This window comes from Sminthopsis crassicaudata, chromosome 3, assembly GCF_048593235.1.
Source record: "Sminthopsis crassicaudata isolate SCR6 chromosome 3, ASM4859323v1, whole genome shotgun sequence".
NCBI classification, from domain to species: Eukaryota; Metazoa; Chordata; class Mammalia; order Dasyuromorphia; family Dasyuridae; genus Sminthopsis; species Sminthopsis crassicaudata.
In genome coordinates, this window is record NC_133619.1 from 442033960 (window position 1) to 442055642 (window position 21683).

The 21683-nt window shown below is 39.0% G+C and overlaps 1 protein-coding gene across 4 annotated transcripts in view; it reads right to left on the minus strand.

Moving 5' to 3' along the window:
• GAD1 (glutamate decarboxylase 1) overlaps positions 1-21683 on the minus strand; it is a 55841-nt gene that overhangs the window by 31888 nt on the left and 2270 nt on the right. For all 4 annotated transcript variants that reach the window (XR_012488274.1, XM_074303150.1, XM_074303151.1 and 1 more), the window contains exons 2-6: positions 21416-21579; positions 17932-17994; positions 9944-10102; positions 7858-8100; positions 3448-3538 (exon numbers count right to left, since the gene is read on the minus strand). Coding sequence is in view for 3 of the 4 variants with exons in the window: in XM_074303150.1 (XP_074159251.1) it covers positions 3448-3538; positions 7858-8100; positions 9944-10102; positions 17932-17994; positions 21416-21497 (638 nt within the window). In the remaining variant the exon portion in view is untranslated. The remainder of the gene's footprint in view (positions 1-3447; positions 3539-7857; positions 8101-9943; positions 10103-17931; positions 17995-21415; positions 21580-21683) is intronic.

Below are 21683 nucleotides of genomic sequence, written 5' to 3' on the forward strand. Positions count from 1 at the left end.
AAAGCTGGTGTGGTATCTTTATTTTTTTATTTGAAACTTAATTGATGTCTTTAAAGACCATAGTAGGAATCAAGTAATGTATATTTAAAAAAATTATCAACCATGACACTAGAATTTAATTTTCTCTTATGTATGCCGATATTAAAATGTGGAAGAAAAAATATCAATGACATTTCGTTATGCTATTTAATGCTAACATGTTTTTCCTACAAAACACAATGATTTCATAAATTAATTGATTTAAAAGTAGGTACCAGTTACACATTTTTATATAAAAATAAATTATATGTAGTTTAAAAAAAAAGTAAAAAAGCTGACAAAATAGGCACTAATCCTTTAAGGATGGTCAAGGGAATTAATTTAAGGCATTTAAAAAAGACACTTATGTTCTATGATCAACTGCCCATTGATTTCTATATTTCCTGAACTCTTTTTTCAAAAGATCTGAGATTAGTAAGGACATGGGTACCTCCCTCCATCCATGTGGATGCCCCTCCATACCTTAGGATGCTCAGCATAGTTAATATTGCCAAAGATAAATAAATAAATAAAGCATTGCCAGATAGCCACCCTTCCAGTTAAGTAGTTCTCTAAACTTAGCATGGCTGGTCTTTGGGTAGACAGTATACTTGCCAGGCCCATGCTGGAAGACTTCCCAGCTTAGTAGGACCTGTCAGAATTTATACTCCATTGGCATGCCCTTTTAGAATCCAGAGTCTCCTTCAGACCACAAGAAGATATCAAAGAATTTCTTTGAGTAGTTGAGTTTTAGTAAACTCATATTTTTGTAAGCAGCTAGGTGGCTCAGGGGATAAAGCATTAGATCTGGAATCAGGAAGACCTGAATTTAAATCTAACCTCAGACACTTACTGGTTATGTGACTCTGGGTAAATCACAACCTCTGTTTGCCTTAATCTACTAGAAAAGGAAATTGTGAACCACTTTAATATCTTTGCCAGGAAAACTCCATGGATAAAATAGTTGCACAAACTCATATTTAGCTTTTTAATGAATAATTAGTTTTTAAGTGCAACTGATGCTTTAAGTAGGCAGTAGATACCATGATTTTAAAAAGTTATTAGTTATTAGAGTACATTTTTTTATCTTTTATGTAATTATATGATAAATCACAAATAGATTCAACTAGAATAACAAGATTCAAAAATGACAAAGTGAACAAAGGGAGAATTTTGTTTGGGATGGACATTTAAATAATGATATACCTTAAACTTGGGTTTCATATGTCTGAATAGCATGCCTCATCACTCACATTATTAAACCTCGTTATGTTAACCCTTCCCCACAGATGGGGCAAATTAAAGCTCCCTTCATTTTCCATTTTTCAGATCAATGTCATTATTCAGGACATATGCCACTGAGGATTTCAGTACTGAGATACTTACTTTTTCAATTCTAATGCCAGTTTTAAATAGCAAAGTATGCAAGAATACTTGTTTAATTAATAGAAACTTGTTTTCTGTAACTGGTAAGTATTTCAACTTACAACATTTTACACTTTGGGAACACAAACAAATCAATACACAATTTCAAAATGGCCTTAGGGTTTCAGGGATGATAGTAGTTTGGTCTTGAAATACAACAAAACATCCTAAGCTTGAGTAATCTGCATTCCATCTTGATGTCAAATAGGACTTTCTTTTTAAAATCATATAACCTCTCTACCTAAATTCATTTTTCTGAGTCTCCTTTACTATGAACATAAACTCTGAGAATCTCAACAAGAATTAAATCCACCAGATAATCTAAATGAATCTCACTTGTCTATTAGGTACTATTTCCAATTTACATTAGTGAATATTGTAACCATTGTTCTGGAGACACAGAACCATTATGGCATTGATTAAAAAAAAAAAAAAAGGAAAATGCCACAAGTCCTACCCAGAAAAGAAGGCCAACTTGTAATTTGTTTGATTGATAGAATAGAGGTGTCAAACATATGGGTTTCAACACTCCCAAATCTGGTCAAATATAACTGAGAAATATTTAATAAACTAAGTTTTATAAAAATTGAACATGGATAATGTTATTATAAATGGTTTTCTAAGTTAATATACAGCCTAAAAGGACTTTTATGTACTGTTTTAATAGCCTAATTTCTATGAGTTTGCCACAACTGATATTGAGGATAAATGTATAGAAAAGAAACTTAGGGATCATTGCTGGATGGCCATAGAGGTAATAATTGCCCACCAGATAAATTAAAACCAGAGCTTTATATAAATTTACAAGAACAGAGAACAATATTAAGGCTGTATCTACAAATATTAATAGGGTTTTTTTTGGGGGGGAAAGTAACATTCAATTAAACAATAAGATATTCCACAATCCATTTAATTGAATCAAACAACTGATTAAATTTTTTTTGCCAAAAAATGTTTAGAATGTATAGTAATAACCTAAGGTAGAAAGATCACCAACCTTAATGATAATAGTCAATGACTTTGGTTAATAATAGGAAAATGAATCAAGATTATTCTAGAGGGCAAAAAATGTTGTTTAATTACCTTCTCCTGAGGACATGGGCATTTTCTTATAGTTTTAACGTAAATAATAACTCTAAAGTCACCATTTCTTTTAATCTTTTTGTCAGTGAGCTATATCATGAATTCAATTCAAAAGGGTTTATTGAATGGTAATGATGTTAATAATAGCTAACATTTATATAAACATTAAAGTTTGCAAACTGCTTTATGAATATTACCTTATTTGGATCTCCTAACCATTTGAGTCAGATACCTACATATATTATTATGCCCATTTTACAGAGAAGGAAAATGAGAATGGGAAAGTTTAAATGACTTGTGCAAGGTCACAGAGCCATGGAGGGCCTACTATATACTCAGCACTGAAAGGATACTGATTCTAGATTTAAAGGATCCAAATTCTCTTTCTGCTATTTATTAACTATGTGATCTTAGATAAAGAGCTTAATTTCCCTAGGTTTCAGCTTCTTCATCCATAAGAGAGGGTTTACCTAGATGACTTTCAAGGTCCCCTTCAACTCTGGCTAAAGAATTAACATATGGGGGCCAGCTAGGTGGCACAGTGGATAGAGCACCAGCCCTGAATTCAGGAGGACCAGAGTTCAAATCTTGTCTCAGACACTTAACACTTCCTAGCTGTGTGATCCTGGGCAAGTCACTTTACCCCAGCCTCAGGGAAAAAAAAAAAAGAATTAACATATGTAAAATGTTTTGCAAACCTTAAAATGCTATATAAATGCTAGCTATTATTTATTTATCCATTATATGTATGATTCTATGACTATAACCGTGCACCTAAGAGATTGTACAGCAAAAAATTCTTCTAGAAACCTTTGACAATTTATAATAAATTAATAGGGATTAGTCTCCAACAATCCAACTTAACAGTAAAGATGTATCAATATTGCTAATTAGAAAAGAAGAAAAAGGTATAGGACTTACATATTGGTATTAGCAGTTGACGTCAGCCACTCACCAGCTAAGCCAATTATATCCAGTCCAGTAGAGAGTTGATTGAAAAATCGAGGATGACCTAGTAAGACAAGAATAACACAGCCACATGAACGTGAGAATTTCTTCTTCTGGACAGAGGGCTGATGAACCCAGAGTGCAGACTGAAGCATATTTTCTTTTCTTCCTTCTTTTTTTCTTTTTTAGGACATAGTCAGTATGGGAATTTGTTTTGCATGACTATAGATATTTGTAATAAGCTTTTTTCCCCCTTGCTTTCTGGCCAGGTAAGGAGGGTGGGGAAGGAAGGAGAATTCAGAAGTGAAAATAAAATTGAAAAATAATTTTTTTTAAAAACCCATAAGAATTGTCAGACCCATAGTCTATGGGTCCCCTATGCTCTATGTGAACAGTAGCACCAAGGGGCACACAATGCAAGGGCATTGTCTTCTCTAAAATCAAGCTTAAAGCTTAGTGACATCTCACAAAACAGTTTGAAAACTGGGGCAGTTTTAAAATAAAACAGAAGCTGCAGCATTATAAAGCCAATCACTCTACTTCTTGTGACTTTTTTCGGTTTGCAAATTTCTCACGTTTAATTTCTCAGTGCAAAACAAAATGAAATACTCTTGAGAACGCTTGAGAACCTGCAATTTCAATAGAGTATCACCTCTTTAAAACCCCTTTGGATCAAGATAAGATTCAGTGACTCAGCTTTGAACTAGTCTGATACCTCCTGTGACCGAGAGGGAGAATGGTGCTGTAATTTAGGAGAACATCTTCTACCTTGTTACATGACTTTAAAACTGTTAATCAGTTAATTCCTGTGTCTTATGAAGGTAAATCATCCAATCAAACCAGTTGGTTCTGTCAAAAACTAAATCAAGATACCAAATAACTGATCTCACTCAACTTTTCACTCAGTGGACTTATATTCAGGTTTTGTGTAGATAAAACTTCAGTATCCTTTATCTGGAAAAAGGGTACAATAATAAAAGTCCAATAACATGTGTATCGTGATGAATATTTACTATTCTTAAAAGATTAACATCCTTTTGTTCTCATATACCTTTATTAATATGTCTGATGCTAAAGCCTAGTTTCCTTCAGTAGAGTCATTGCCTTGGCACAATTTAGCCTTCATAAGAAGGAGGAGAAGAGTAGTGGCAAAGATATTGAAAGTTGATGAAAATATGAAACGGCTGTAATCAGTCCTTGAGAATCTGTCACACTGAATTTCACAGCAATAGGCAATGACCTGCTTTGCTGTTATTCATTAAATCAACAAGCCTTTGCTAAGTTATTTCCTATTTATGCTTTATATAGCTTTGTTTGCATATTGTTTCCCCTTTTAAATTACAAGTTCTTTGAGGGCAGGGGCTTTCTTTTGCTTCTTTTTGTGTTCTCAGCATTTAACATAGTTTGGGGCACTTGGTAGGTGCTTAATAAGTGTTTATTGGTTGATTGGTTGGGAAATAGAAAACTTCCCTTAAGAGAGACAAAGAAAAGACTTTCAGCTAGGTACTCTTGGGGTAGTACATAGAGAGTTGACTTTAGAAGGAAAATCTGGGTTCAAATGCTCTGACACATATTTGATAGTGTAACTATAGGGAAATCATTTCATTTCTCAGGCAATTCTCTTAAGCTTCAGAAAAGGTAATTCTGCAGGAGTTGAAAAAAGTTCTCGCTAGCAGGCAACTTCTTATACCCATGAATTTACAAGTCCAGTTAAAAAATTAAAATCTTCTCAGCAAAAAAAGATAGGATAAGCATAAAGCAATACACTTAAATGTCTGGGCTGACTATAGACATATCCTTGAATATATCATTCACTCATTTAGATTATACCTAGTCATCTGAGTTCACCTTGGAAGCATTTCTTAAATTGTAACCTCCTGTACCCAAGAGTTCCCAGGAGAATTACACTGGAAATTCTTGTGATATATAAAGATTTTAATAAAGGAATCTATTTAACTATCACTGCTGGACCAGATTCTTAAAGTTCATCTAGACAACACTAGATTGTCTAGGACAAATGTTCTATGAGCTACAGAAGGTTTTTAGTTTGGTCAAACTTAAACTGATGGGATGTCCACAATAAGTTCATAACCAGTATGATGAGCAAATTGTCCTAAGTCAGAAAAATAAAATGAGTCAATGCTTCTGTGCTGATCAACATCGAAGTTGAGCTCATAAAGGCTGTTTATACTTCTCCCCAGGGTTAGAGAGATCCAATATCTACCCCCATTCCTAAAAGAAGTAGCATTTTCTTGTTTTTAGTGAAGGCAAGATGTGGTGGAAATGCTACTGAATAGTGGAATGACTCAAATGCAAGCAGCAGGATAAAGTCAAAGGAAGTCTAGGATGCTTGGGGTCACTGAAATGATGACTCTATGATTCTTTTGGAATGAAGAGTACCGGTCTGTGTTCAAGTGAACAACTAAGGACTGAGAGAAGACTACATTCAGCAGCTTTTGAATGCCTCGTGTAAACTGGAAAGGCCAGAGAGCTCTGCAAGCTGCTGACCAAGCTGCCTCAGTTAACCAGAAGTGGCAATTAGGAATTAAAGAAGTACCACTGATCGTCTTGGGCAACTCTCCAAATTCTGCCTCTTCCTCTGAGCACCTGGAATGTGGATCTTTGGGGAACCTGTATAAGCAAAGTCTCTTCTTTTTGGTATTCCAGATGAATTCATCTAACCAAATAGTGCCAGGAAATTTAGCTTCAACTGGCATGAATTTATAGAGTGAAGTGAGCAGAAACAACAGTTTATACAATAACACTGGAAAAACTTAAGAACTCTGATGAATGTAAAGACCAGTTATGATTCCAAGTAACTGATGAAGAAATATGCTATCTTACTCCTAATAGACAGGGCATGGACTCAAAATGCTGAATAAAGCATATTCTGTTATATTTTTTGTACTTGGTCAATGTAGGGGTGAATAGTCAAATTCACCCATCATTAAGAGAGTTTTTTTTATGTTTTTTTCTTTTTCAGTGAGGAAATGGGAGATGGAAGGGGAAAAAAATGAGAAAGTAGATTTTTGTCCATTAAAGATAATAAAATTTATTTTTTAAAAATAAAATTTATTCTTTCATTAGTATGAGACTCATAAAGAAGGTCCAATGCAAAACTGGGTCTCTAGATATCTACTTATGCACACATACATTTCTTTCTCCTTGTTCTGGATGAATACACATTTCTCTGCCATATGCACTGATAAGCTACAAAACCATTGATTTTTGATATGAGCTGGCTGGGCTATGCTCACAAAGAACCACAGTAATGAGTCAATACCTCTAACTTCTGCTTTGTCTTTGGAATCACCCTCCTGGTTGCTCCTTTGGGGACTTTAACTTGAAGGAGAGATTTTTGGCTGAGAGTTCGTAGGTTTTTTTTAAATGAGGGTAATAAGGAAAATTGAAGTTTTTTTATTTCACAAATTGTAGAACAGAAAAAATAAACAGGAGTCTGAATCCTACTCGGTGACAGGAACAGGGAGAGAGGGAGTTAATTAGTCAGGACTAGGGATGGAAACCATAGACAAAAAAAGGAACAAGAAAAATCAGTCTCCTATCTGTCAAGTATAAGTAAATGCTTAAATTACTGTCTGATTTTTGAAAGAAATGATAGACTTAAGCTACATAATGAGAAGTATAGTTTTAGACACATAATGGTGAGATTTGGTTGCTTCATTATATATCTATAATTAATATATATATATATGCATATAAATTAAAAAGGTTTTGTTTTTCTTTTCCTTTATTCCTGTTGGAAGATAGGATAGAAGAAGAAGGTAGGAATAAAGTTAGGGTAAGAGAAGAAAAAAAGAAAAGGAAAGAAAGGAAGTTACTGAGGCATATTTTTTTCTTTAAAGAATAGAAAAGACCAGATAAAAGACCAGAAAGAAGTCCAGACAAGTAGGATATTTCAAAAGCAACAAGTTGATTTTATCATTTTTTTTAAAGCAAGCAGTACTTAATAGTTGCACTTCCATATACCCATATTCTTTTATCTTTCTACTATGTTTATGAAAAAGACTGTTCTGTTTAAGTAAATTCAAAATAAAAATAAATTAAAATATAAATGAATACTAAATTTTTAAAAATGGCGATGAGCTATGGTTAGAATCATTTGATTTCCCCCAAGAAGGATAGGAAAAAATTCAAGATACCAGACTGCCAGGCAGAACTTCCAGAGAAAGTTACTCCCTTGCCATTATTCTGAAAGTTTGTGCCATTCCCACAGGATACCAGGCATGTGGCTGATTGCCTACTGAAATAATTTGATCTTCTTAGCCTTTCTTTAGAGCTATGTGTACATGTAGAAGTGGGGAAAAAACTAAAGTGTGGAGGATAGAGTTTAATCTCCAAGTGTTTGCTTGTCTGGGACTCTACCTGTTCGAACTCCGTACTTCAGAGTATCTCTGCAGTCCACAAGGATCTGCTCCAAGGATTCGGGATGGTCAGATAGCTCTAGGTTGAAGCCCTCCATTCCTTCCAGCAACTGGTGTGGGTGGTGGAAGTCCAGCACCTTGGTTGATCTGTCAAATGTCTTTCGAACATAGTTGAGGAGGATATCCACCACTTCCAAAAGGAACTGCACAGTTTGCTCTTCCCCATTCTTAGCTGGAAGAAGGTCTGAGAGGTGAAATGCAGCAAATAATTAACATCTACTATCTGGAAGACTTATGCTTGAGAATCAGTAATATCTTTCCTATTCCTTCCTATCTATACCACTATCCCCAACTCCCAGACTCACTTTGGTTTTAGGACCATGCTCCCTCAACTAGGCAATATAGTGGCTAGAGTGTTACACAGAGTTAAGAAGAAATGTGTTAAAATTTTATCTCATATACTTAACTATGTTTCCCTGGGCAAGTCATACAACCTCCTTAGGTCTCAATCTCTTTATTGTAAAATAATGAAGTTAGACTTAATAACCTCGAAAATTGTGATTTTATTATGTCCCTCTTCACGCACAGCCCCCCTTAAGTATCTGGAGATGTTTAGTCTGGAAAGAAAAGAAGGAAATGTAGGTAGGTGAAGCATATGATGGATATCTTAAAATCTTTGGAAGGGCTGTAATGTAAAAAAGAGAATGGATTTATTCTATGTGTCATTGTGAGTAGCTAAGTAGTACAGTGGTTAGAGCAGTTGGTCTGGAGTCAACAAGACTTATCTTCATGAGTCCAAACTAGGGTTCAGACATTTCCTAGCTATGGCAAGTCACTTAACTTTGTCTCAGTTCCTCATCTGTAAAATGAGCTGGAGAAGGAAATGGTAAAGCACTGCAGTATCTTTGCCAAGAAAATCCCAAATGGGGTCACAAAGAGTCAGACAGGACTTATCGACTAAATAACAATCTCCAGAAAGCAGAATTTGGACCAAAGGGTAGAAGTTACAGAGAATCTTAGCTCAGTTTATATATGGAGAAAGAGATGTTGCATACCCAAAACCCATTTGGGGACTCTGCCAAAGAAATTCAACATAAAATATGTGGAAATTTCAGACTATGACATTCACTTGAACCACAAGAGTAATCTAAGGACTTAGATACTTTAATCAATATAACAACCAACCATGATTCCAAGACTCATGATAAAAAACCTCCTGATAGAGAAGGGATAGACTCGGTATAGACTGTTTAGCCCAGAAACAATGAATGAATCATATAAGATCACACAGATAGTGAGGATCAGAGGCAAGGTTTGTTTGTTTTATCTTTTAATTTAATTTATTTCTTATTAATAATATACATTTTTTCTTTTCATCCATCCCAGTAAAAATGAAAAACAACTATGAAAAATCAAACCAAATAAATTTCTGAATTGGTAATGTCCAAAATATTTGTCTTGACTCCACCACTTGTGGATAGCATGATTCTCCATCAGTCCTCTGGACTAGAGGTAAAATTTGAACTATGTCCTTTGCCTCCCATCATTTAACTCTATCCTCCTGGCCCACATTTCTTGCCTTTATCTATCAATAGCCAAACCATTTGTCCTCTATTTTCTGGACATTATGAGCTTTCTGACTCCTTACACTAGGACATTTTTTCCAAAAGTTATTGGTGTTTAAAAAGGAGGTGGACTTTCTCATCACTAGGGATATTTGAGGAGAGACTTTTGCCAGGTCTGCTAGTGAATGGATTCCTCAACTGATTAAGAGGCTGGATAAGATGGTTTCCATAGGTATCTGTGGAAGATGAAGTTTCTATAATAAATTGGGGATGGGGCTGACATTCTCAATTGACTTCTAAAATAAGTGAAATTTGGGAAGTTGAGAAGGTAGGAATGTCCCTATCCCTGAGATATAAGGAAAACAGCTTTGATGAATGAGGGTTTGGAGAAATGAATTCAATTTCTTGGTGTCTGCCCTCCACTCCCCAGCCATTAATTAGTACTAGCAAATCCTTGAAATAAGCAAACCAAAAGGCTACTTTTTTAGAAGGAAGGGAAGGATGAAGGGTCAAGCGCATTACCTCTGGCAAACAGGTTGGAGAAGTCAGTCTCAGTTCGTCGGAACCGGGCCTCCCGCTCACTATTTTCACATGATATCAGATTCTTTGAGGATTGCCTCTCCTTGAAGGCACTCACAATTCGACTCTTCTCCTCCAGGCTGTTGGTCCTTTGCAAGAAGCCTATGTTAATATAAGAAAAAGTGGTCAAGGATTCCCCATCAGGCTTACAATCAGCTGCAGGGTGCAAACCCAAGTTGTCCAAATGGATTTCTGTTTTTCTTACAGTCAGTCTGAGTCTCTGTGTGCATGTTTCTCTCTCTCTCTCTCTCTCTCTCTCTCTCTCTCTCTCTCTCTCTCTCTCTCTCTCTCTCTCTCTTTCTCTCTCTCTCTCTTTCCTCTCTCTCTCTCTCTCTCTCTCTCTCTCTCTCTCTCTCTCTCTCTCTCTCTCTCTCTCTCATACACACACACACACACACACACACACACACACACACACACACACACACACACACAGACTTCTCTGCCTTGGGCAGTGAGAAAATAGCACAAAGTGACATCAGTGGCACAGATCCAGGCATGTTCAGAGAGAAAGAAAAAACCCCCAACCCCAACAATAAATGAAACCTATTTCCATCTCTGAATCTGACAGTAAGCTCTGAATTAAGTCAATTGGACATATTCCACTCCAGTAACCAGCCCTAGGAATAGGGTTTTAGGGAATGGATGGGATCATTGTCACTGAAAGCAGCCATAGGATTTATGGACTCTGTAAGCAAAGGGAAGGAGGGAGTCAGGATGGGCAATGAAGAGAATTATGAAATCTGGTCTTCTGCATCCCCACCCCTTAAGTCTACTGACAGGAGAGCTGACCAAAATTTTTCTGACTCAGACTTAAAATCTTATTCTTCCTATGCCTCTTTCCTCTCTTTTTCCTTGGCTCATACCATTAGGGAGGAAGAAATTCTAGGAAACGGAGTTGGGTGAAATCTGAAATAACTAAGAACAAAGACTGGTTTTTCTGAGCATATTGATTTATTAAGCAATGCATTCCAATTGCATAAAAAAATTAGGAGCAGGCCTCCTCAGCTTGGCACTGGACCCAAATACAAGAGGAGGCCAATTTCTTTGTGCTTTAAAAGAAAACAATTAACAGGATACAAACCAGGATATAAGATTAGGTAATCAGATTTTTCATTGGAAGAAAGATTAGCGGTTTTCACAGTGCGGGGTGGGGACAGCAAAAAGGTACAATTTCTCTGTATTCAATTAAAGGAACAAGGAAACAGTAACTGATTGACTAGTACAGGGCCACTTGTCAATAAGACAAATATGTAGCTTGAGATTTATAATTGGAAGAAAATTTCTTGCAGAAATCTTTGACTCTTATTGGGGTTTTGGTCAGCATAATCCAGGTGTTTAGTCTCTAAATAACAGGTAGAGGTGGTCCACCTTTCTAGCTTGAGTTTAAAAAATGCAATAAAGTTTTCTCACAAGTCCCATAATTGAATCAAGTTTTCTCATAAGAGAGAAATTGGACTAGTCCTATGATAGAAAAGAAAGAGAATTGAGCTAGCTCTAGAACTGAGTTACAAGAGGAAATTAGTCAATTCCCACAATGCCCTCTGAGTAGTTCTGAATAGTATTTTGCAAATGAAGATGTGAGCTGGGGTGATAATACTCAGAGGGAAGAACACTCTCACCTTTCACTTTACCTATCTGGGCCACAACATCCTGTATATAAAAGGGGAATAATACTAGGGAAAGGAACCAGATACCTGTGATTTTATCAGTAAAGGAATTTCATCTACCAAAGAAGATCAGCACCTTCTCTTAAATTTATAGTTTTAACTAGCTCCCTAGAGCCTTGAGGGTATAAATGATTTGACAAAAATCAAAGTTGGAAATCAAACTTAGGTCTTCCCTGCTGTGAGGCTAACTCTCTACCCATTACACTATGCTGTCCCTTATACTATAAAGCCTTTTTCTATTTGCTATGTAGAGTTGTTTTGAGGATTAAATAAGGAAATATATATAAAGTTGATTGAAACCATAGTGTCCTGGAACTAAAAAGTGCTGAATCAATGTAAGTTATTCTTATTATTTTTTCCTCCAATAAGTTATTTTTCTCAGCAAAATTTTAAGTTCTCCTGACACAATTGTCATCAAAGAGACTTAAAAGGTTCCAGGAAGAATAAGTTCATCTGTGAATTTAGAGTTTATTTCCCCAGAACTCAAGGGTAATTGTAATGAGAAATGGAAGAGGATAGGGGACAGCTCCTGGAGTGGCACATTGGTTAGGAGCTGTAATCCTCACGCACACAATCCCTGGTCATTTTTTGGATCTCTCCTGTCCTAAACACATTTAACTGAATTTTTTCTTCCTATGTCTTAGACCCATTAGCCCTAGTTCTGCACTCTGGAACTATATGGAATAAATATTTAGAAGATGCTATCATATAAAAGGCTTGATAGTAGTGTTTGGATCCTCATTGGTTCTTTCTTCTATCAGATATTTAACTTTCCCCATTCTGCTCTTCTTTACTCTGGTTCATTACTGGAAACCAGGGTCAGTTGACTGAACTCAGTTTTACCATTATTTGAAAGAATCTGACATTTTTCCCAGAGGTGAATGAGTAGTAAACAGATCATAGTGTTGCCTAGATTGGTCATGAAGTTGCCTAGATGACTTCTATGACTACTTCTTGACAAGGAAGGTGAAGTCTTGACTCATCAGTCAACTCCACTCCTCCACCCCCAACACACCTTGGGGGCAAGAGTTAGGAACCTGGGGACAAAAATGAAGCTTATATTGGCCTTCAGCAATTGTGCTACTTTCCTTATTGTCTTTGCTACCCTCCAGTAATTCAAGGAACCTAATTTGCTCTATTTGGATTTCAGAAATCCCGTCATCAGCCTGAACCTGTCTCATCCTGATAACTTTGCTCCCAGAGTTCCAGAGGCAGGAGTAAGGGAGACATATAAATTTCTTTCCCTTCTGGGATTATGGCACTGAGGCCACTTTTTTCATAGTTTTAGATATCTTTATATAAAAGAATAAATTAGTTTGATTTTTTTTCCTATTTGCATGCTATGGCTGTTATCAAAGTATTTAGTTATTTTGAGTCATAGATTTGCAGTTAGAATGGGCCTTAAAGTTCACATACTCCTTATTTTACATATGAGAAAATAGAAATCCAGAAAGATGAAGTGACATCCAACATTACAAAGCTAGGAGGTGACCAAACATCTGATTAGATTAGACTAAGAATTATCTGATTGTGGGCAGCTAGGTGGCACAGTGGATAGAGCACTAGCCCTGAATTCAGGAGGACAAATCTGGTCTCAGACACTTAACACTTCCTAGCTGTGTGACCCTGGGCAAGTCACTTAACCCCAGCCTGGGGGTGGGAGGGAAGAATTATCTGATTGTTAATCCAATGCTCTTTCCATTGTACTACATTGTTGTGTGCACAGATTAAAAAGATACAGTTTGAGGTGTATGATAGATACATGAGTTCTTTTTTTTTTTTTTTTTTTTTTGGTGCATTTTTATTCCTGCCAGGAGGCTTGCTATCTGAGTGGATTGGATATCTACTCTCTTTAGGACCAAATCTATAACTGATGGGTGGTGGTGACACAGCAGAGTCCTGGAGATGATTCCCTAGGAAACTTTGAGGGAATTAAGGGGAGAGAGAATTAGGAAGAGGATTTTGGGGCCAGATTAAGATATCTCTTCTTAAAAGTAGAATTAGCAGATGTGAAAACCAGTCACCCAATCTTTGCACTGGAAATCTATTTCTAGTGCTCCATAGAAATAACCTCACAAATTCAGTCCTATGTCCAGCTTGGGCTAAGCCAACTGAATACCCTTAAGATGACTCTGAGGGAGAGGACAGGTAGGGATGAAGTCCCTGACCATAGTGACCTGAGGAGATGACATAGACTCCTAAATCAGGAAGAGAGAGAAAGTTCATGGACCAAGAGAAGGGAATGGGGCCAGTTAAAAAACAACAACAACAACAACAACAACAACAAAAAAGCCTCATCTCTGCTCAGCTTCAGGGAAATGAAAGAAAATGGGTTGCTTGAGAGAGCATTTGATTGGTAAGAAGGTGAAATGAAACAATCTTGAAGGCAAACACTGGAGAGGCAGTGTTGTTCTGTGGAAAGAGCACTGGCTTGGAACCTAGAGAATCTGGGTTTAAATCTAAACTCTGCTACTTACTACCTTTGTGATTCTGGACTCCCTGGGCCATGTTTCTTCATAGTAAAGTAAGAGGTTTGGATCAGCTCTAAATCTGTGATCCCGTAAAAAGTAGAAAGCAGAAGCAAACATACACAAATGTTTGTCAAATGAATAAGTGAATATTCCCTCCAAGAATTTAAACTAAATATCCGCTAATCTGAAATTTCATCATCATAATTAAATTGTGTGAGAACCTTCTACTAATGCAGATAGCAAATCTAGTTACTTAGTTACTAAATAGGTTAAGAACTAAGGAGCTATGGGAAGGGCATAGAGGCTCACTGACTTGCTCAGATCCACGCTACTATTAAATTATGAGGAATGGAAGTTTAATTACGATTTTCTTGCCTCAGAGTTACCCCGGAAACTAAGGTTACTTCTATGGAAACTCCATATCAATCCTAAAATAAAGGGAATAGTTCAATGCGAATCTCCTATATGATTTGATTTGAAGGGAAATTCTTTCCCCAATTTGATAAATGAAATGCAAAATATTAAAATTATTTATAACACAAATATAGTTTTTCCTTTAACAGAACCGTACCTACGACTAATATAATGTCAATTATCTATCTCTCTTCTTTCTCCCCCTCTTCTTTTTCCAATCCACGATTTTAAATTCGGCGGCTATTTTCAAAAGATAATTTTCCTATCACAATACACTGTCCACCCCGCCTCCCATACTCGAGGCACATGCTCACACAAACGCAAGCGCACACGGGCCCACGGACGGACACACACACACACACACACACACACACACACACACACACACACACACACACACACACCAGCAAAGGACTCCTTTGTGACTTTTTTCTGCTAGTTGAGCCGACTCTGAATTATAGAGATTTAGGAGGAGTAAATGCTTTTGTAAAGTGAGGAAGAAGAATCAAATGAATTCCTAGGATGAGGATCTCTAAGCGGCACACTTCTGCTAGACTCATCCCCTATTGACCACCCGCAGAGAAAGGAGGGCAGACTTAATTACAGTAATGGGCTCCTGCGTTCTTTAAGTGCACTTGTCCAGTGAGTCCCGAGCACTATTCCCTTCCTCTTTTACAGGGGACCGGAGGATGACTAACCCGTAATTTTCTTAGACCCCTTATCCAAGTAGGCTTAATTCCTGTCAGGTTTCTATCACTACAGACGATCTTGTATCCCAGGGAATGTTTAATTTTTTTTTTTTTTTAAACTTTAAAGAAGTTGCTTTAAGCCATCTCCCTTTCCACCATGCTGGAGGATGGTGAATCTGGAGGAAGGGCAACAGCCTTCCCTGAAAGCTGGGCAGTAGTGAACTCTATGCAGTCTTGATCTAGCTAAAGGAGATGGGGTGGGGTGGAACCCAACAAAATTTACTCTTCTCATCCTCTTCCCAATCCATATAGTAACTGACCCGCTGAAGAGGGGGCAAAAAACGATCCTTTGGATACTGATTTAATTTGATATGATAATTCACGTGTATTTGGTGTTTTAAGGTTCACACACACACACACACACACACACACACACACACACACACACACACACACACACAAGCTTTACTAAGTGAAAGTGGGTTCCTCTTCCCCTCCGCCTCCTCCTCCGGCCATTCCCTGCATCCGTTGGGTCTCACCCACCCCCATTTCCCTTACTGCTCCTACAGGGGCTAGCAAAATGGGGTTGGCAGGCGGCGGTGCGTTACTCGATCAGTTCTGCTTGCCGGGCTGCATTAAAATGACAGCAGAGAAGCCGAGCGCTGCAGTCGCCGAAGGGACCCTAGGCGTAACGGCCCATTAAATCCAGATTGGGGGGAGGGGGCTATTTATAGAACAAAGCCACTAGCTCTTTGAGTTTCCTCTTCCCGGAGCCTCACTGCCACCTCTCCCTATTCCTCAACCTAGACCGAGTGCCGGGAAAAGTCTTTAAAATAAAGATGTGAATTTAAAATTGTAGGTTCCTCTCCCGCCTCCACTCTAAACTTGAATCTTCATGAATCTTGAAACCCGGGTTGAAGGGGAGAAGAGTAGGGAAAAGGTTGAACCCAAGGCTATTCTTAAACATCATTGGTGGACTGGAATTTAAATTTCACTTGATGTGTGTGTACACACATGTTGTGTATGTGTGTGTGTGGGGGGGAGCACGCGTACGTGTATGGGTCTTAATATATCCCCTTTCCAAGCTTCTCTCTGTGTCCATCGCCTTCACTCAAAATAAGAAGGATCACTTTAAATCTTCTTGTCTTTCTAAGATAAAGGGGGAAAAGGGTTTGAAGATTACCGGGGTAGTCTGGTTATCCATTACTGGGTATTTTGGTCATCGCCAGTAGGGCGGGAGGAAAGGGGAAGGTTTGGAATTTCAGAACTAAGATCTGAATGCTCCAGGTGGCTGCCACTGGTTGGGTTCTAAACATTTAAGAGCTCTACAAACGAAAAAGCAGCCCGCCAAGGCAGCTTGTTATCTCCAAATGGATCTCTAGCTGTATCTTGGCCATCCGACTGCTGGGTATTTGTTTTCCTAGTTGTCCATTTAGTGCGTGCTGGGAAACAGGGCAGGCAATGCTGCTATCTCACCCACCCAGCCTTCTGACGAATTGCTTTTTAATAATTCTCTCGTTAATCTTTTCCCTCCCTTCGCCCTGGGGAGATCCGTATTTTCTGGTCAGATAAGGTTTGGGAATTTTAGACGGCGAAACGTAGCAGGGAGAGAAAATCATCACTGTTCTCGCTACAAGGCTGCAGCTGCTATAATCGGCTTCCCTTCGAACAAAATCTCTTATTGTTCTTTTACATTTCATTTATTTCAAGTAGTCACCACAAGATTCTTCAAATAGTCTCTCCATCCCTATTCGTCTCTACCAATCTCCTCACCTGTCTGAAGCTCCCAATTGCTCATCTCTTACTCCGTGTATTAATTCTACAGCCCTTCCATCTTAGAAGCAGACAGAACATGCTTGATTCTATCTCCCACCCCACAAAGCTTTACCAAATAGACTCTGTATGCACCACGAGCTCTCACGCGCTCTGGGTTAGCTTCAACCCTTCCCTCTCCTGCAACAGAAATTTCGCTCCCCGCCCTTTCTTTCTACCATCACCTAGGACACGCATTTCAACTTCCCCTTCCACAGATAGCTCCTCCGTCTGCCTACAGAGGAATGGAAAACCATCTCTTCCTCCGTGGTCCTTGACAGAAACCACAAGCAAAGGGACGAAAGAAGGAAAGAACGTGAAATTTTAGGCACAATTGTTCACGCTGAACATTTTGATTGACCTTAGAAACGACCGCCTGCCTATTTCAAGCCAGTCAAATGCTGCTCAGGGGAAATAGCTCTTGGTCAATTGGTTGCCTCCAAAACGTAGGAGCTCAGGAACGTTCTTTCTTTCTGTGTAAGTAGGCTAAACTGGGGGGCGGATTTTGTGGGTGGAGAGCGGTCTACAGGCAGAAGGAGAGCGAAGCCCCGGGTGCGACCTTGCTGTACTAGCGCCCTTGGGCCAGCAGAAGGCGCAGAGGGATCACCTAAAAGCGCCTCCTTTAGAGAGTCCCAGTTCTAAACCTTGTCTTTTTAAGCTAATGCTTCCGATTCTAAGCAATGAAGTGGATGATTGGATTGGGGGGTTTCAAAGAGAGAAAAGAAGATCCCTAAAAAAGTCGAGTTCCTCTTACCCATCTAGAGCTCTCTATTAAAAATAAGCCGTTATCCACTAAGATTAGGGGCCGTGGCTTATGGTTTTCTCTCCCCCAACATATCCCCCATTTCTAGCTTCAGTTTTTTTTTTTTTCTTACCGCATATCTTGAGTCCCAGTTTTCTGGTACATCCATGGGCCACCCCACACCAGGTGTCATAAGCTAGAAAGAAAGAAAGAAAAACCATTCACTAGAGTATGGAAGGAAAAAAAAAAAAACCTTAGGAGGCAATTCTGGAAAGTAAACAGGATTGGGGGATGATTGAAGTGGAGAAGACAGAAGTTGTTTCTTTAGATTTTGGGAGTAAATATAACATTAAAAACATCCACCCAAGAGCACCAGCCCTAAAGTCAGGAGGACCTGAGTTCAAACTTGGCTTCAGACACTTAGCACTTCTTAGCTGTGTGACCCTGGGCAAAGTCACTTAACCCCAGTTGCCTCAGCAAAAAAAGAAAAAAAAGAAAAACGAAACGAAACGAAACAACTACAAACATCCATCCAATCCCCACTACTCTTCCAGAAGGAAACAAAACTTATTGATAGCATTGAAATGTATCAGGTGGAACCCTTCTTCTAGCCAAACTTGAAATACCACATGGAGCTTAAATGAAGGTTAAAAAAAGTCCCAAACTCAGAAAAGAATCTACATTTAAAACTAACTGTGACCTAGATCCTGAGATAGGAACAATGGTGGGGGGAGTAAGTAGGGAAAACAGAGCAGCCAAAAGCCCTTTGTTTCAGTCTAGCAGATGTGAAAAGGCCCTCACATCAGTCCAGCAAAGGAACAAAAAGGCATCTGGGGACCTAAACATCTCATAATTTCCTGGCAGGTCTCCAGCAGAATGGCAGCTTAAAATAAACTGGCATGAAATGGGGTCGCAGAAGAGTTCAGGAATTAATTGGGTGAAAAATAGTATTTGACTAGATGATAGGGCTTGCATGACTGCCCTTCAGCTGGACGGAGAATCCAAAAAGACATTAGTGTGCCTCAAATATCTTTCTCCATTCCCCCCTTTCCACCTTGTTCCTCATTAACCCACTTGCCTCCAGTCCTCATCCCTGGCCAGGTTTCATTGTGGGTTTGCTCTAGAATATAGTTTATGGAAAAGGGGGTGAGTGGGTAAGAAGGTAGGGTGGTGAAGAAAAGTCATTGGGAGGTTATGAATGGGACATTTTAATACCACTGATGTTAGCATGCTAGGGAATGTTTTCTTTTACCTTGACCTGTGTCTGTCCCAGCTCACTGCCTTGCTTTCCTATAGAAGGGGAATTAAGGGAACCAGTCCTGCAAGCATTTTGTTGTGCCTAATGGAGTACCAGTTTGTGTTCTTCCAATGTCTCCAAATTTCTTTCATTTTTATATATCCCTAACCACATCATATGGTGTTGGCAGAGATAATGGGGACAGTAATCATTGCTACATGGTCCAAAAGGACAAAGGGAAACGCGAGAAAGAAGGAAACAGGGTATATTCACTATTGATAGACACTGAGAGAAGACTATAAGGAAATGAAAGCAGAGATGAGAGAAAGAAATACTTCCAGTCACTCTGCCCTAGGGTCAAATGGAATAAGATACTTAGGAAAGGAGGACAAGAACAAAACAATATGGAAAGAACTTCCTTTGGAGACCTAAAAACCCTGACCTGGTGAATCAAGAAATAATTATGGTCACTATTGACTTCGAATGGTAATGGAAGAAAGTGGGTTTGGTGGGGGTAATTTGAGGGATGGAACAGTAATATATTTTTCCCATATGTCTGTACCAGGGATAACAAAACAAAGATACTTGCAGAACGATCTGGGTAATCACAGAGATAGAGAGAAGGTAGTCTGTAAATGTGAAATACTGGCTTGGGTTTGTGAAAGTGACAAGCTATCACTTTTTGTGTCCCCTGGAAGACAGAGCAGTCTAGGCTGTGCTAGGATGAAACTGTGGGTGTGTAGGGAATGGAATGGATTGAGGATCAGCCTCAGCCCCTAAACAAAACAAACAAGTAAAAAACCAAAAATCTGCCAATTTACTGGGAATCTCTTAAGGGATTCGTCCCTCCGGTTTTATTTCTTTGTCTTGGACTTGAATGCTCAGAAAACCTTTTTGTTTATGGGTTAGTATGACAGAACAACAAAATTTGCGAAGGTTTTAGACCAAACTCAACAAGCACCAAAGAAATATGTCTAGAACAGTCTAGAACAGGTATGTGAGGAGAGAATCTTGTTTGAGGAAATAAAGAAACATGGAAAAAGGGAAAAGGTGATGGTGGGGGGAGGCATGAACTGGGGGAGGTGGAGATTGTCGTGAATAAGTATACTATAAGCGAAAAAAACTGGGTCTAACAGCAAAGAAGATAGTAATGAAGAATGAAAATAAATAAATCTGGAAAGCAAAAAGACAAAAGCCAGCTCTCTGCATTCCTCCTGCTTCTCTCCCCCACACCCCCATCCCCCAATCCATCGGCCCAGAGCGGTGGCGCTGAAGCGCAGAGATGAGAGTGCCCGCCCGGCAGAGTCTCAGTCAGGGTGGGCTTTGCTCCTCTCGGGTTATATCCTCTTTGTTATGAGCACAATTATACACCAAGCTGGGGGTGGGGGTGGGGGCGAGAGGGAGAAAAATACGGGAATAGAGTGGAAAGAGGCAACTGTGTTGGGGCATTTAAGTAGATGCCCTCTTTCTCTCAGATTCCAGGAAAATTAATCCTATTTTGAACCGCAATGGGGTTCAAGGGGGACGGGGCGGGGCGAAGAAGCTAAGGTGAACCTTCTGAGATAGGGCGGGGTGTGTTTGGAAACAATCTGCTTTTGGATGGATTGATGCCCTTTCGTAGGGTTTTTGTTTTTCATCCTCCTCTTTTTTTTTTCCCCCCAGAATTAGCATCCAGACATGATTTTGCCAGTCTCAAGGAGAAGTACAGGGCAGGATTTTCTGGATTGTTTCCGAAAGACCATTTTCTACTGGCCCCCGCCCCTACAGGCTCCTCAATTAATTCGTTCATAATGATTACACCCTTCAATCCTATTTAAAAAAAAAGAAAAAAGAACTAATTGATTGTCTGAATTGTCAAGGCAGGACCACAACTGATTTTTTTCCACCTTCCCATCCCTTCCTTTCCCCTCACACTTCAATAGCTCGACGCAAATTCGGAGCAATTAGGGACACGGGGTTTTCGAAAAGCTGCAATTAAAGTCCAAATTTCCGCTGATTATAGACTTCCTAGCGAAGAACTGGAAGGATGGGGAGGGCGGCTGGGGGAAGGAAGGGGAGAGAAGCCAGCTCTTGGCTCAACGAATTCCAGAGACAGAAATGTTCTTGATTTCCCTGAGGGATTCCCAGCTCTTCTCACCTTTTTTTTTTTTTTTTTTTTTTTTTCTAGACCCATACACGATCTCCTTCATGTCAAAATAAATTACACATAATAAAATAAACCACTTCCCCGATCTCCTACATGGATATCTACACAGTCCTATCTGGGACCTTGAGTTACTGGGTTAACAGCTTAATTTTTTCTAATCTCCAATTTTCCCCTCCCTTCCCCCATCTCCATCCCCAGCCAAGAATTTCAGGAAGAAAATCTGACAGGACTTACTTGTAGGGCGTAGGTTGGTGGGGTTAGAGTCCGGCCCCGGGTTGGAAGAGGAGGAGGAGGAAGAAGGAGCCGAAGAAGCCATTTGCTCTTTTGCCAGTGTCTTAGGTCTTATCTGCTTTCTCGGGTTCTTCACTTGGGAAGCCGATGGTTAATTAAGGAGCCGACTGCAAAAAAGAGAGATGTTACACAATTAGGATTTCCAGGTAAGGAGGACGCGAAAAAGAGATTTGAGGACAGGCAAAAGGCAATGGGGAGTCAAGAGGCTCCC